This window comes from Chinchilla lanigera, unplaced genomic scaffold (assembly GCF_000276665.1).
Source record: "Chinchilla lanigera isolate Chin_1 unplaced genomic scaffold, ChiLan1.0 scaffold00059, whole genome shotgun sequence".
NCBI lineage: Eukaryota > Metazoa > Chordata > Mammalia > Rodentia > Chinchillidae > Chinchilla > Chinchilla lanigera.
Window position 1 is genome coordinate 10,942,078 of NW_004955460.1, and position 15,671 is coordinate 10,957,748.

Genomic DNA, 15,671 nt, shown 5'->3' on the forward strand with positions numbered 1-15,671 from the left:
CGGCCCTCCCGCCCACCGGGCATGAGCCGGGCGGCGGCTGCCGGGGTCCGCCCGCGCTAGGGAGGATGCCGTTGGCGGCGGCCACCCCGGGAGTCCTGCCGCAGGAGTGCCTCGGCCTCTCCGCGGCCATCAGCCTGGCCGCCCCCAGGGACGCTGACCGCGAGCTCACCCAGAGGCTCATCGAGACCCTGCAGCCTTTCGGGGTGTTCGAAGAGGAAGAGGAGCTGCAGCGCAGGACATTAATTTTGGAAAAGTTAAACAATCTGGTGAAGGAATGGATACGAGAAATCAGCCAAAGCAAGAACCTTCCCCAGGCTGTCATTGATAATGTTGGGGGAAAACTTTTCACGTTCGGCTCATACAGACTAGGAGTCCACACGAAAGGGGCCGATATAGATGCGCTGTGTGTTGCCCCGAGACATGTTGATCGGAGCGACTTTTTCACCTCATTCTACGAGAAATTGAAACTACAGGAAGAAGTCAAAGATTTAAGGGCCGTTGAGGAGGCATTTGTACCAGTTATCAAACTGTGTTTTGCTGGGATAGAGATTGATATTTTGTTTGCACGGTTAGCATTGCAGAATATTCCAGAAGATTTGGACCTAAGAGATGACAGTCTGCTTAAAAATTTAGATATTAGATGTATAAGAAGCCTTAACGGTTGCCGGGTAACTGATGAAATTTTACATTTAGTACCAAACATCGACAATTTCAGGCTAACTCTGAGAGCCATCAAATTGTGGGCCAAATGCCACAATATCTATTCCAATATATTAGGTTTCCTCGGAGGTGTATCCTGGGCTATGCTAGTAGCAAGAACTTGCCAGCTTTATCCAAATGCAGTAGCATCAACTCTTGTACGTAAATTTTTCTTGGTGTTTTCTGAATGGGAATGGCCAAACCCAGTGTTACTGAAAGAGCCTGAAGAACGGACTCTTAATTTACCCGTGTGGGACCCAAGGGTAAATCCCAGTGATCGCTACCATCTGATGCCTATAATTACACCCGCATACCCACAGCAGAACTCCACGTACAATGTGTCTGTTTCAACCAGGATGGTCATGATTGAGGAGTTTAAACAAGGGCTTGCTATCACACATGAAATTTTGTTGAATAAGGCAGAGTGGTCCAAGCTGTTTGAAGCTCCAAACTTCTTTAAAAAGTACAAGCATTATATTGTGCTTCTGGCAAGTGCACCAACAGAAAACCAACATCTAGAATGGGTGGGCTTGGTGGAATCAAAGATCCGAATCTTGGTTGGGAGCTTGGAGAAAAATGAATTTATTACACTGGCACATGTGAATCCCCAGTCATTTCCAGCACCCAAAGAAAACCCTGACAAGGAAGAATTTAGCACAATGTGGGTGATTGGGTTAGTGTTAAAAAAACCAGAAAACTCTGAAATTCTCAATCTTGATCTCACCTATGATATTCAGTCTTTTACAGATACAGTTTATAGGCAAGCAATACATAGTAAGATGTTTGAGGTGGATATGAAAATTGCTGCAATGCATTTAAGAAAAAAGGAACTTCATCAACTACTTCCTGATCATGTTCTTCAGAAAAAGAAAACACACTCGGCAGAAGATGTAAGATTGACGGTCGTGGATGACAGCAACCTGTGCTTGTCTGTAGAGAGTGAAAACATCTTATCAGTGCCTTCACCTCCTGGCACTCAGGACAGAAACAGCCCTACCCTGGCTGTAATGGCAGCATCTGTGGCCAATGTGCAGGGTCCTGAAGTTTCTCTGCAACAAATGAATCCTAGTGAATGCTCAGGGGTTGCACTGAGTGAAAGCATTCCTCAGAGTCCCTCACAACCTACGATCTCTCCACCACCAAAGCCCACAGTCACCAGAGTTGTTCCTTCAGCACATCTGGTAAACCATCCTCCTAGACCTTCAGGAAATGCAGCGACAAACATACCTAATCCCATAGTAGGAGTTTAGAGGACATCTCACCTTACAAAGAAGAAAGTGCCAAGAAAACCAAAGCCGAAAGGGAACAACCAGACAGATAAGCACAGCTCAGTTAGAAATTGTTTAGACAGCAACTTCTCTGCTGGCTTCCCAGGAAACATCCAGCGCAGATAGACCCAGGATCCCTGCTCTCTCTGCAGATTCTATTCCTGCTACTAAGAATTCAGTGAAACAGACTGAGCAGATAGAAACAATCCCAAAGGCTCACAAACAATATCTGCCAACTCAGCCTGTTTTTAGATGCTACAGAAGGAGTGTGAGGGTACCAGACTAGATAAGACTCAAAACAGATTTATGCTCATTTAGTAACGTCCTTTACTGGGCAGATCTTGGCCAGAAGTCCAGATTAGCATATTAAGCTACAAGTACTATTATTAGTGCCTCAAATTATTGATGTGTCAGCAACAGTCACATTAACTATTTCAAAGGACTACTACTCTTTAAAAAAAAAAAAGAAAGAAAACTCTAGCTATATTTATAGCCATGACTCCATGACTGATATCTGGACTGAATTTATGTTTGATGAATTGTTGGGAAAATTTGCAATACAAACTAGTATCAGAATTCCTTATACTAATGATGTACTTTATGTATTTTTAAAGTTAGGAACTAGAACTAATTTTCTATTTTAACTTGGTGAATTCTAGTTGTTTTTTTTTTTCTTTCCTAGAGTGTTTTCTTCACTATTAATCTTAAAATTAGAGACTGTTGGGCAGTGGTATAATATATTTCAGAGAAAGAACAAAAGTAACTTTAGCTCAGTCCTGTTGAGATAGCTGCAATGCTTTAAAATGAAATGTCAACCCTTAGGGTATATATTTGATATCAAAACTAATTTCTATGTCTTTGGTTTTGATAGGACATGATCAAGAAGTAACACATGGGTTTTATCTATAGAATTACTCTAGACAGTGTATAATCAGCGACCCAACATTGTCTTTGAGCTTACAAAGCTCCATATTCTTGTCTTTAATCATTTCATCCTAAAATGAAAAGCTTTCTGCTTCCATCCTCTTCTGTTTGCTATATGTGCAAGGTATGCTTGTGTATTGTTTTGTTAAAAAAAAACCAGGGTACTGGTATTTTCTAAACCATGATGTGAAATCAGCAATCTTGTGGCCACATAGCACAAATCAAATTCAGATTCCATGCTAACGTTGTAGAAAAACTTCACTAAATATAATGCCTGTAAAATATGTTGCTGCTCTATGATGGCCATTTGATCACTATATGTGAAAAGTTTTATAAATTCCACAGGATACCTGCTTCATAAGAAAGCTGATTTCCAATTTTAAATGTGAGCAAAACATTTTCTGCACAAATCTTAAACCAATTTTTAATGCCTTAGCAGAATTCATTAGATTTTATGTGAGTCATATAAAAATAATTTCTAGAAAGCTCTTGACATGTAGTTGGGTTTTTATGGTTTTGTTTTATTCTGCCACAGATTAGGAATGCTTTTCTTTTTTAAAAAAAATCCCTCAAAATAAAGCAGCAGAGCATCCATATTTAGAAACCGTGAGGGACAACAGATGTAGATGGATGAGACAGTCTTACTGTGGACACAGCAGTTGCGCAGCCTCGCCAGGTAGTCTGGCCCTGTCCCCCCACACTCCCAACCGTGTACCTTTCCACCACATGTGCAGTTTTTCATGTTAAGCAGCAGTTACTTTCCCCTGCCCTAGATTAATTTTCCAAAGTTGAAGTATAGTCTTTTTTCCTTTTAAGCTATGCTGTAATTGACATGTTCTGATGCTAGTATACACTATTTCTGTTTCTCACGTTTTTGCCCTGTGCAGTCGCCTAATCCTTCCACCCTAATAAATCTGGTGAAACGTGCACAGCATCTGTATTTTCAGTAGCTCTGTGTTTGGTTGAATTTGCCAGGCACAAATTTAGTTTGTCAATTTGTTTATACATTGGAAAAAATTCGTTTAACTGTTTAATGTAACTGTACTTGTTTTACCAAGCTGGAAACTTGGGACTTTTAAATTCTAGTTATTATTACCTGAATATCGGATTATTTTTTCATGTGATGTATGTAGTGTCTCATGACTGGAGTTTGCTTTGTTATATAGGATCTGTACTCCTTGTATTTTCAAGCACTATTTTGATAACAGATAATGTATTTCTCCATTACAAACACAGTAAAAATAAATGGCAAATGAACAAAATGAAATTAAAATGCCGGACAGTAATGTTTAAATCTGACAATAAGAATTCAGATGTTATCGCGTTGTTCCAAAGGAGGGGAGAGACACTGATAAATTTTTCAGCTTTACTAAGTATAGAATAAAGTGTGTGGTGTAATGTTAGGGGAAACATGGGAAGAGTTAAAATTTCAAATCAGATTTAAAAATGGAGGTAAAACAATACAAAAGGCAGGAAAGATGGGAAAACAACAATAAAAAAATAGGGGGAAACAAAAACACTAGTGGTAGAAAAACCAGATATGTCTGTTACTACAATTAGTGGACCAAGTTTTTGGACTAAAGGACATTGTCAGCAGGAAAAAGTAAGTCCAGCTATGCACTGCTTTGTTTAAGAAACACATCCAAAAATGTAAGGGCATGAAAATGGGGAGAAGCAGCTGAGAAAAAGAGGCTGGCACAGTGCCAATACCAGACATTTCACAGTAAAAGCAATCCTGGGGACAAGAAGCCATTGTATTAATGATAGAAGAAATAATTCCCCAGGGAAATTGGATAATATTTAACTTCTTTGCACCTGATAAATTAGCTTCAATGTGAAGTTTAGCAGAGATTGACAGATATTGTCAATTATGTCATTATCATAGGAATTTTTTTTTTTAATCTTTTTCAAGACAGGGTCCTGCTACACAGTTCAGGCTGGCCTTGAGCTCATTTTGTAGCCCAGGCTGGTCTTGAACTCAATGATCCTCCTGCCTCAGCCTCCCTAGTGCTGGAATTACAGGCATGTATCACCACGCCTAGCCAATCATAGGAAATTTAAAAACAGCTCCTTAATTGATATTGAGCAGACAAAAAGTAGAAGGGAAACCATTTTTGTGTTTTGTTCTTTGTTTTTTTGAGACATGGTCTCATGTAGTTTGGGTGGCCTTGAACTCACTGTGTAGTCCAGGCTGACTTCCAACTCATGGTGATCCTCCTGCCTCAACCTCCCAAGTGCTGGGATTATAGGTGTGTGCCATCATTCGGGGGTGGGGTGGGGTGAGGGTTGCATTTTTGAACACAATCTAGTTTGGTGGTCTGTGAATTGTTTCTATAAAGGGCCAGTTTTCAGCTTTGTGAGGCCATAAGGTCTATCTGTCCGCTTAACTGTTCCTTGTAGAGTGAAAGCAGACATAGACAGTGTGTTAGCAGATGGCCTGATTGAATTTGTCATCTGGCCCCCCACCCAACACACACATTGTTTACTTTCGGTGATCTGGTGGACACTGATTATAAAGCATGCCACTGGAGAGTTGGAGAATGCATATAATTCTCAAATGACTATTGTCCAGGATACATTAAGGATGGCAAAAAGTCTATTTTAAAAGATCAAGCCAATGCAGAATGGACAATACATACACATTTCTCATAAGATGAACTAAGAATGGTCAGTAAACAGTAATAGATGTTCATTTTTGTTAGAAATAAAAATATGAAGGAAGACCGAGAGAAACTTTTTTTTATAGTAGAACTGAGGGTGAACCTAGGCTCTAATACATGCTGTACTGCCGAGGTACACCCCCAGCCCTTTTAGTAAAATATTAATTTTGAGATTGGATCTCCTTTAATTACGCAGACTAGCCTTGAACTTGGGATCCTCCTGCCTCAGCCTCCTGAGTGGGATCAAAGGTATATACCACCATGCCAGCTAGGGAAGAACTTATTAACAAAAATCAAAAAGGTTATCAATAACATAGGTTTGGTGAGGATGAAGAACAGGTAGGTCTTAACTGGTAGTGCTGGCAGGCCCTTAGCCTGGTATTGGTTTCTGCTGCCAGGCCCCCGTGTCTGGCTGTGGGCACTGGGGTGCTCCATCTTACTTTCCCCTTAGCCCTTGGGGACCAAAGTCTGTGGGTAAAAGCAGTGTCCAGAATTCTCCACACCCTCTGGGTACCTCCAATGTGCCAAGTAATTGTAATTTTTTCTATATGCCCCAGTGTCAGAAAAGCCAGAAGCCCCTTCTCAGAGACTCACGAGGTCTCTTGGGTACCTGACAGCAGTGCAGTTCACAGTGGTGTTGTGGAAGGGCCTAAGGCCCAAGAACCCATGCGTCTCTGGGGCAGAGGGCAGTGGTGCATTTATGCTTGAAGCATCATAAAGCTGTGACATTAACCATAGCTCCATGCATCTGTGTAGATGTGTCTCATGCTGGGGAGGACTGATATAATTTATATAAAGTTGAAAAGTAAAGTGCAGTAGTATAATCTAGGGTTACACCAATGTATGGCATAACTATAAGTAAAAAAGCCACACCTGCTAAACAGAAAATCTGAACAGCAGTTTCCTGTGGTCGGGTGGGAGGTGAGAGAGCGGACAGGCCGGAGGGGCTCCTTGTTTCTTAGGCCGGGTAGTAGATGCCATGGTGCTTACTTTATTATTAGTCTAGGTTATAAATGCTTTCAAGTGTGGAAACTATTTTATTATTTAGAAAATAGATACCTAAATGATGTCCTAAAATCAGTCAGGGATTGCATTTGGCCAGGCAGGGATTGCATTTGGCCAGGCAGTCAGTAGCCTGAATAAATGCAGTGCAGGTTTATTTTCCCTCTTATAATAGGTACTAAGTTCAGGGCTGGAAAGGTGGTGTCCCGGGTCACCAGCGACCCAGGCTTCTGCTTTAAGCTCCACTGCTCTAGTTTATACTTTCCATCCTTGGGTCGCTCAAGATGCAACAAGACTGTGGGGGCCACCTCTGTCCCATCTCCATTGCAGGAGGAAGAGAGGAGGGCAGAGGTGTCCCTGCACACAGTGTCATCCTGTGGAGGTTTCATGCAGTCCTAGCAGGAGCGTCCCTCATCTTTCACTGATGGAGCTGTGTTTGTCTGCAAGGGACACTGCAGAATGCGGTCCCTGTTAGCCGGGCAGAAGGCCCTGCCAGTGATGTAGGGACTGTGCTGCTGTTAGGAGCAGCAGTGGATATGGAAATGCAATGCCAGCTTTCTGTTGCTCTGCACACACTCATTCCAAAGTTCAAGAGAGTGTCCAAGTCACTGCTGGGTGGTGCCAGGACCTTCAGGTCTGCACAGCACATCAAAATCTCACTTATTCTTGGAAAATCTGACTTCCTTCCTGCTTTTAGAAATCATGTGTGCTTAGATGTGGCTTATCTGGGTAATCCCCCATTGGATGACTCCAAAGTGAATTGATTAGTAGACTAATTTGTACCTGCAAAAATCCCTTTTGCTATATAACAAAACACACAGGTCCCATTCACACGCAAAGAGGGAGCAGATTATAGCAGGTGAGGGTTACTGAGGTCATTTTAGAGTTTCAGTTACCCGCCCCACCCTCTGGCCCCTAGTGAGTCCTGTCTGCATCCACGCGCACAAGGCACTCACCCCACCTCCAGATCCTCAGGCTCATCTTATCTTGTTACCAGTTCAAGTCCAACATTACCACATTTAAACAATGTAAACCAAGTGCAGATGGGGCCTCTGGGTATAATCCATTGAGCACAACTTCTGGTGCACAAATTTTCTCCATCTCTGAACCCATGAAATCCAAGAAACAAGTTACCTTCCCCAATGCTCCCCACCCACAAGGTGCTGGCACATGTGATCAGGTACAGCTCACCAGGTGATCTGCAGATCCTAAGGTCAGTAGATGGGTAACCTTGATTTGCTTGCCAGACCTTTTCTGCCAAAGTGCTCCCAGGGACCACGGGCCATTGTCAAAGTCTGCCCAGCACGGTGACCTTCCCTATCTCCTGTGTGCATATGTTATCCTGTGCAGGACCTGTGTAATCAAACCACACCCCCACACACACTCACTCCACCTTTTCTGCCAAATCATAACCTTTCTGTGTCTTACTTTTCTTCCTGGACTCTTGGTGGAAATTTCTTCACATGATGTGTTACAGCTCCAGTTCCTTCTTCTTCATAGTGTGGGAAACCCCGCGATGAGAATGGAGCACCATTTTATTTCCTATTTATGAGGAACAGTTTTGTAGCACACATTCCTTTGTATTCTGTATTTCACCAAAGAAAAAGTATCATCATTTGTAAGATCACTAATATTTACTTAACCCTAACATGAAATAGCCTACCCCTTCAAGTAGGGCGTGACCCTTTCTTATTACATAAGACCTCAGCTGGAACCTGCGCTCATCCTGCGGTGCCCTTGGTGACTGGAGCACTGACCCACCCTGGGAGACTTGAGCTCTCAGGGCGCCCAGCCTCAGACTGGCCTGGGTGTGTAAACAGAGCATGTCTGGAATCGGTGAGAGACAGATTCCACGAGTGTGCCCACTCACTCATTCCCTCAGTGTGTTGGAAAGCACGTCCTTTAAAAAAGCTTTTATTTTTGCTAGTGCTACATGTGCGCAGTTGAAGCAATATTTTCTCACTGCTGATTAAAACAAAACAAAAACAGATGGGTGGCCCCCTGCCAGTCCCCATCCTTCCCAGCCCTGCTCTCCCCAGAGGCACCGCGTCCGGCTGTGAACTGCTCTTTTCGGCATTTGATTCCCTATTTTTAAATGACAAATCTGTCCTCCTACTACTTGGTTTTTAAAACTTCAGACGGTAACTAGTGACTTCCTCCTGTGGAAGGTGAGGACTTAAGTCTGTTTGCCACCAACTCCCCCCTCAAAATAGCTAGTCTTTTTGCCTTCTTTTTAGGGTTTGGGTTGGAGTAAAAAAAAAAAAAATAGAGTTTTTGTCTTTTTTGGTGGGGAGGGTACTGGGGATTGAACCCAAGGCCTTTGCCCTTTGCACTGAGCTACATCCCCAGCCCTTTTGTGTTTTTTAATTTGAGACAGGGTCTTGCTAAGTTACTAAGTTGCCCAGGCTGGGCTTGAACTTACAGCCTCCCAGAGTACTAGGATTGCATACGGGCGCCACTGCACCCGGTGGAAGGTTTCCTTCTTTTATGAGTGCGTATAGCTTTACACCACTCACGGATCTTGTGTGCTCAGATTACTTTTCCCTCCTAACTTTCTGTCTTTGTAATTAATGATTGCAGTCTAGTTCGTTTGTTCTTTCTTGGTATGTGCGGCAGTGCGCAGAGTGTTCTTGCCAATAGGCTGAGAACCCGGGTGGCCATTGGCCATTTGCAGGTTCCTTCTGTGAGTTGCCTGCTCCTTTTCCTGGCGCATTTCTCTCTGGCCACCTGTGAGCATCTGTTCTTTGTGGGTGGTTTTTAAGAGGACAGTGACAGAGTCAGATCTGGGGAGGGACAGGGTGCAGGTTGCCAGGGGGTGTGGCTGACAGCGAGCCCTTCTTTCCTTCTGTCCCTCCTCCTCTTTGTCTCCTCTCTCCAGCTCTGCCGGAAATCAAGGTCAAGCTCTGTGAGGGTCAAGGTTTCAGGTCTGCACTGTGCTGACCTGCAGGCTGCTTGGTGGACAGCTTAGGGCATGCCATAGTGGGGCCTGACACAGAACAAGAGGCCGAGAGGCTCTGGGGCTGGGCTGTCCCCCTCAGGAGGGCTTGTGTCCCAGCTCTTGGGAGGTGGTAGTGGTGATGAACACCCACAGAGAGCCTCTTTGGTGGCCTGTTGCTAGCTGTGCTATGGATTTGCTTCACCCTTGTGGTCTCTGATCAAGCATGGCCTGGCTGAATCATGGCCCTCCAAGTTCAATCACTGAAGCCGTAACTCCAGCGCTTCAGGATGTAACGGTATTTGGAGACAGAGTCCTTAAAGAGGACATTAAAGTAAAATGGGGTCATGTGGGTGGGCTATATCCAAAATGACTTCCTTATAAGAGGAGGTGAGTAGCACATGAACACACACAGAGGGATGACCCTGTGAGGACACAAGAAGGTACCATCTGCACCCAGGGAGAGCAGCCCCAGGAGAAACCAGACCTGTAACATTTTGATCATGGACTTCAGCCTTCTGGCCTGACAGGCAGTTTCTGTTGTTGAAGGCAGCCCTTCTGTGACACATTATCGTGACCATCTTAGCAAATGAATACAGGAGTATTACAGTCCTTAGCTTGTCATTAAGAAATGTAAACACACCTGTAATTCCAGCACTCGGGAGGCTGAGGCAGGAGGATCACTGCAGGTTCAAGGCCAGCCTGGGCTACAAAGTAAGTTCAAGACCAGCCTGAACTGCATAGTGAAAGCCTGTCTCAAAAAAGACTAAATAAATAAATAAATAAATAATAAAAAAGAAATGTAAAAACACAAAGGCACACACACACATACACGCATACACACATACGAGTAAAGATTCAGATATAATTCCAAAGACTCAGAATGAATCTGAGCAGTGAAGATATTTAAGGGACTAGAGTATAAAAAACAAGGCCAAGTTAGTAGAGGGCAGAGGCGCAGTCCAAAGGGCAGATGTGGACTCTGCTCATGTTGCAACTATTGGATGCAGCATTTTAATGCCAGTGAATGAGTGCACATAACCATAACATTCCTTGTTGAATTTTCCCTTGCAGGGCACCGGACAGTGAGACGCCACAGTGACAGGATGGTGGGAGTCTCAGTGTAGTGCAGGGCAGGAGTCAGGGCATTCTCCACAAGGCGAGAGAACGCTCCTCAGTGTTGAGTCAAGAGATATGAAAACCAGTAGCAGATTATCAGCTACGGTGCTGCCCAGATCCAGGAGGAAGTAGCCAGTAGGGTCAGAAACACTTCGACTGTCCCCCAGTGAGGTCCAGCCTGGCAAGCAGAGCATGCTAGCTGTTGACTCAGAAACCCTGTGAGAAGGGGGTTACAGTCATCTCAGGGTCACTGGACTGGACTTGGCTTCAGCTCCAAACCTTCATGGTTATGCCACACTGCTCTCTCTCTGACGCAGTCCTGGAAGACTCTGTCTGTCTGTGACTGTGTGACAAACAGCCTAAGCCTTTGATCTCCTTAGTCATCCATTACCCTAATTACATTGCTTCCCAGAGAGGGACATCGTTCCCTGCTGGGACTCAGCCGGTGTGAGAAGGTCCAAATTTTATCGTGGAAGCCACCCACTTTGGTATTGTATAACAATACTTTCTTGCGCTTTAAGGTATAGGGGCTCCCTGTTGTTGAAAATTTGACAAGTAAGAGAAATTATAAAGAAGAGAGAAGAAATCACCTGCAAAGTCACTAGAGAATTGCTTTTAATAGTTTGGCACTTTTCACATCTGTCTTTTCTCAGGATATGCTTTTATTTTCTTGCATAATTTAAATCCACCTGTGTACAAAGTTATATGCTCTCTATTTTTGAGCTTCCTATATTTATTTCCTTCTGTTGTGAAGATCATTTTAATGCCACTGAATGAGTGCACATAACCATAACATTCCCTGTTGAATTTTCGCTCTATTTATAAATAATGGTTATAGAAATGACTGTACGCATCTCTGAACAGAAATGTTCCACTCAGCTCCTTTCTAATCACTTCTATAGAATAGCAGCTTAGAAATGTGGAAAGATGGAGACATTTTAAAGGACATATGTGTCTCCTCATGCAATCAGGTAGATAGCAATTTCTCCATAGATATTTGTAAAATTTGGAGTGGATCAGTGCTTCTATTCCTGCCAGCAGTTCAATGGCTGTTTTAAAAGACTGTTCAGGTTCTGTATCTTTGAGCCAGCTTTGGCAAATTTTTTTTTCTTAGGAATTTGTCCATTTTGTCTAAAATTTCCTATTAATTGCCATAAAATTACCAGTAATACACTCTTGTTGCAACTACTAAGTTGGATGCAGCATTTGCCGTGGTACTCCTCTTCTTCTTGTTGCTACTATTTATAGATTCTCTTTGTTTTTTTCTTGACCGGTATTGCCCAAAATTTATTGATTTTATTAACCTTGTCATTGAACTTAATATTGGCCTTATTTATTTACATGTTATGTGTTCCTTTCCTGTTTAATTTCTACTGGGCATACTTACCGTCTACTTTCAGTTTAATTTCCTGCTTTTTGTTTAACTTTCTGGTACTCTGTTGACATCTTTATTCTTTCTCTCTTAATATATACTTTTAATTTATGGTTTTATCTCTTTTAATATAATGTACAAATCTCCCTCCAAGTTGTTTTAGCTGCATTTTACAAGTATTGATATATAACAACTTTGATATCACTCAATACCAATTTTTTCCTTATTAGCAATAGGATTTTTTCTTTGGTCTTAGAATATTTACAAATATGTTTCTTAACTGTAACATTTGGTGATTTTCTACTTTTCCTATTATTATTTCTAGCCTGATTCCTTTCTTTTTATGATAATATGTTCTTTTAATTCTTTTAAAATTTATAGACTTAGTTTATTGCCTGTGATGGTTTGTCTTTGTAAATGTTCCATATGTGCTTTATTTATTTATTTTTTTACAGGTACAGGTCTTATTTTCTTAAGTCAGATTTTATTGGTACATTTTAGGTATACATCATCACATTCACCGCATTCATCATACAGAGTTTATACCTGTACTTAATGTCGTCTTCCTTCTTTTATTGTGATTTCCTTCCTCTCCCTTCAACTCCTCTTCCCCTCCTTATTTACAGAAGCCTTGTTTCCATTATTTTTTTCTTGTCTCGTCCTTCCTTTCCCTCTCCCCACTCCCTTGAACGTTTTCCTCCCATTCCCCAATATCTGTTATACATTTTGGTCCTTATTTAGACTTTCAGTGTCTCACACCATAGAAACAATGCAATATTTACACATGTGTGTCCGATTTATTTCAGTTAAGAGTATGGTCTCAAGGTGCATCCATTTAGCTAAACATGTCTCAAGTTTATCCTTCTTTATGGCTTCTTTTTATTCCTAATTGCATGGATTTGAGTGTTTTCTTTCCTTTTTTTGATAAGGTTGGCTAAGAGTTTGTCAATTTTATTTAATCTTTCAAAGAATCAAGTTTTTGATTTATTGATTCTTTGTAATTGTTTTCTTACTCTCTATTGCATTAATGTCTCATCTTTATAATTTCCACCCTTATATGGGCATTGTACTCCATTGTATTAAAAAAATCTTCTTTACCCATTCATCGGTTGATAGGCATTTGGGTTGTTTCCAAGCTTTAGCTATTACAAACTGTGCTACTATAAATATGGGTGAGCATATATCGCTGTGGTATGATGCTTTCAATTCTTTTGGAAAGATACCAAGAAGGGGAATAGTTGGGTCAAATGGACCTTATAGTCCTAATTTTTTGAGGAATCTCCACACTGATTTCTACAGTGGTTGTACCAGTGTACACTCCCACCAAAAGTGGAGAAGTGTTCCTTTTCCCCAACAGCCCTGCCAGCATTTGTTATTGATTGATTTTTTGATAATAGCCCATTCTTTGTGGAGTGAGATGAAATCTCTGTTGTTTTAATTGGTATCTCAAATGACCAGTGATGTTGAACATTTTTTCATATATTTATTTGCTGTTTGTATTTGTTCATCTGAGAAGTGTCTATTCATTTTAGATACCCATTTTTGGATTGGATCTTTAAATTTGGGGCCTTTGACTCTGAGTTCTTTATATATTTTATATGTTAGTCTTTGAGGAACAGTTGGCAAAACATTTTCCCACACTGCAGGTTGTCTCTACTCTGTTGGTGGTTTCTCTTGCTGTGCAAAAGCTTTTTAATAAGATGAGATCCCAGTTGTTGATTCTTTGTGATAGTTCCTGTGAAGTTGGTGTTTTGTTCATAAAGTCTTTGCCTACGTCAGTGTCTTCAAGAGTTCTACCTATTCTATCTTCAAGCAGATTTAGTGTTTTTGTTTTAATATTTAGATCTTTGATCCATTTTGATTATAGTTTAGTGCATGGTGAAAGATAAGAGTCTAGTTTTAATCTTCAGCATGTGGAAAGCCAGTTTTTCTAGCACCTTTTATTAAAGAGGCTATATTTCTTCTGGTGAAGGTGTTTGGCTCCTTTGTCAAAGATAAGGTGACTGAGTGTGTTTAGAGTTGTTTCTGCATCTTCTGATCTGTCCCATTGATCCTTGGGTCTGTTTTTTTTTTTTTTTTTTTTTTGCCAGCACCATGCTATTTTTATCACTGTAGCTTTGTAGTATAATTTCAAGTCAGGGATTGTGATGCCCCTGCCTTGCCTTTGTTGCCCAGAATTGCTTTTGCTTCTAGGTCTTTTTGGTTCCAAATGAATTTTAGGATTGTTTTCTCTATTTCTGTGAGGTATGCTATCAGTATTTTGATCAGGATTGCATTAAATCTGCATAGCACTTTTGGAAGTATAGCCATTTTCACTATATTGGGTCTTCCTACCCAAGAACAAGGGATATCTTGCCATTTTCTGATATTCTCTTCAATCTCCTTTTTCAGAGTACTATAGTTTTCGATGTAGAGGTCTTTTACTTTATTTGTTGGATTGATTGCTAGGTATTTTTTGGATGCTATTATTATTTCTCTAATTTCTCTGTCAGTGATTTTGTTATTTGTGTACAGGAGTGCTATTGATTATTGACTGTTGACCTTGTATGCTGCTGCAGTACTGAACTTGATTATTAAATCTGGAAGTCTTCTGGTGGAGTTTTGGGGTGTTCTGTGTCGAGTATCCTGTCACCCTCAAATAATTATATTTTAACTTCTTCCTTTTGTAGCCTTTTATTTCTTTCTCTAGTCTAATTGATCAGACTAATGTTTCCAGAACTGTATTGAATGGGAGTGGTGATTGTGGGCATCCTTGTCTTGTTCCTTGTATCAGTCAGGGTTTACTAGAGAAACAGATATGATACAAGATATACAGATGTGCAAGAAATTACATGTTTGGCTTACAATGGTCAGCCACAGAGTTGGATGAAGAAGTGTGCAGAGGGTGTCTGCCCGCTGGAGATTGAAGAGTCCAGTCCCAGGTCTGGAGCTCACTGCAGTGTCTGTGAAAGTCCCTATCAGGAGGCTGATGGGTCTGCGATGGAACACTGAAGAATCCATGATGAATGCTGAAGAGTCTACACCAGAAGGCTGAAGAGTCCCAGGCGGAAACCAAACAGTCTGTACTAGAAGCCAGGAGACAACCACCAAGCTGAAGGTGAAGACTGGAGCTCCTCTGAAGAACCAGCAATCAGTCCTTTCTCATTTCCCTTTTATTACATGCACCCTACTGGCCATGAGGGGAGTGGTCTTCTACACTCACACCATCATCACCAGGCTCTCCTCTTGCACAGGCTCAGGATGAATACAAGTAAGGACCTGGGCTCCCTGCTGAGTCACATAGTTAACCTTCTAAACTTCTCAAATTGACACAGTGAACAACTTCCTAGAGCCATAAGGGCCTGTCTTTTCACCCCAGGATGTAGAACTGCTGAGTCACATAGTTAAGCTTCTAGACTCCTCAAGTTGATGCGCTGTATCAACCATAACATTCCTGATTTTAGAGTGAAGGCTTTTTACTTTGTGTCCATTTAGTATGATATTGGGTGTTGTTTTATTATAGATGGCTTTTATCAGATTAGGATAAAGACCATCTATTCCAATTTTCTGTAGGGTTTTATCATGAATGGGTTTGGACTTTGTCAAAAGCATTTTCTGCATCTATTGAGATGATCATATGTTTTTTGTCCTTGGCTCTATTGATATAGAATAGTGCATTTATTGATTTTTGTAGGTTGAACCATCCTTGCATT

The 15,671-nt window shown here is 41.5% G+C and overlaps 2 protein-coding genes across 2 annotated transcripts in view; both read left to right on the forward strand.

Moving 5' to 3' along the window:
* The window catches only part of Papolb (poly(A) polymerase beta (testis specific)), a gene marked incomplete in the record, with an annotated part of 4,460 nt that extends 302 nt beyond the window's left edge, over positions 1 to 4,158 (forward strand). The window contains 2 exon segments of the mRNA XM_013521248.1: positions 1 to 1,892; positions 1,894 to 4,158. Of these exon segments, the coding sequence (XP_013376702.1) occupies positions 66 to 1,892; positions 1,894 to 1,938 (1,872 nt within the window).
* Radil (Ras association and DIL domains) overlaps positions 1 to 15,671 on the forward strand; it is an 83,426-nt gene that overhangs the window by 35,134 nt on the left and 32,621 nt on the right. The window lies entirely within an intron of this gene.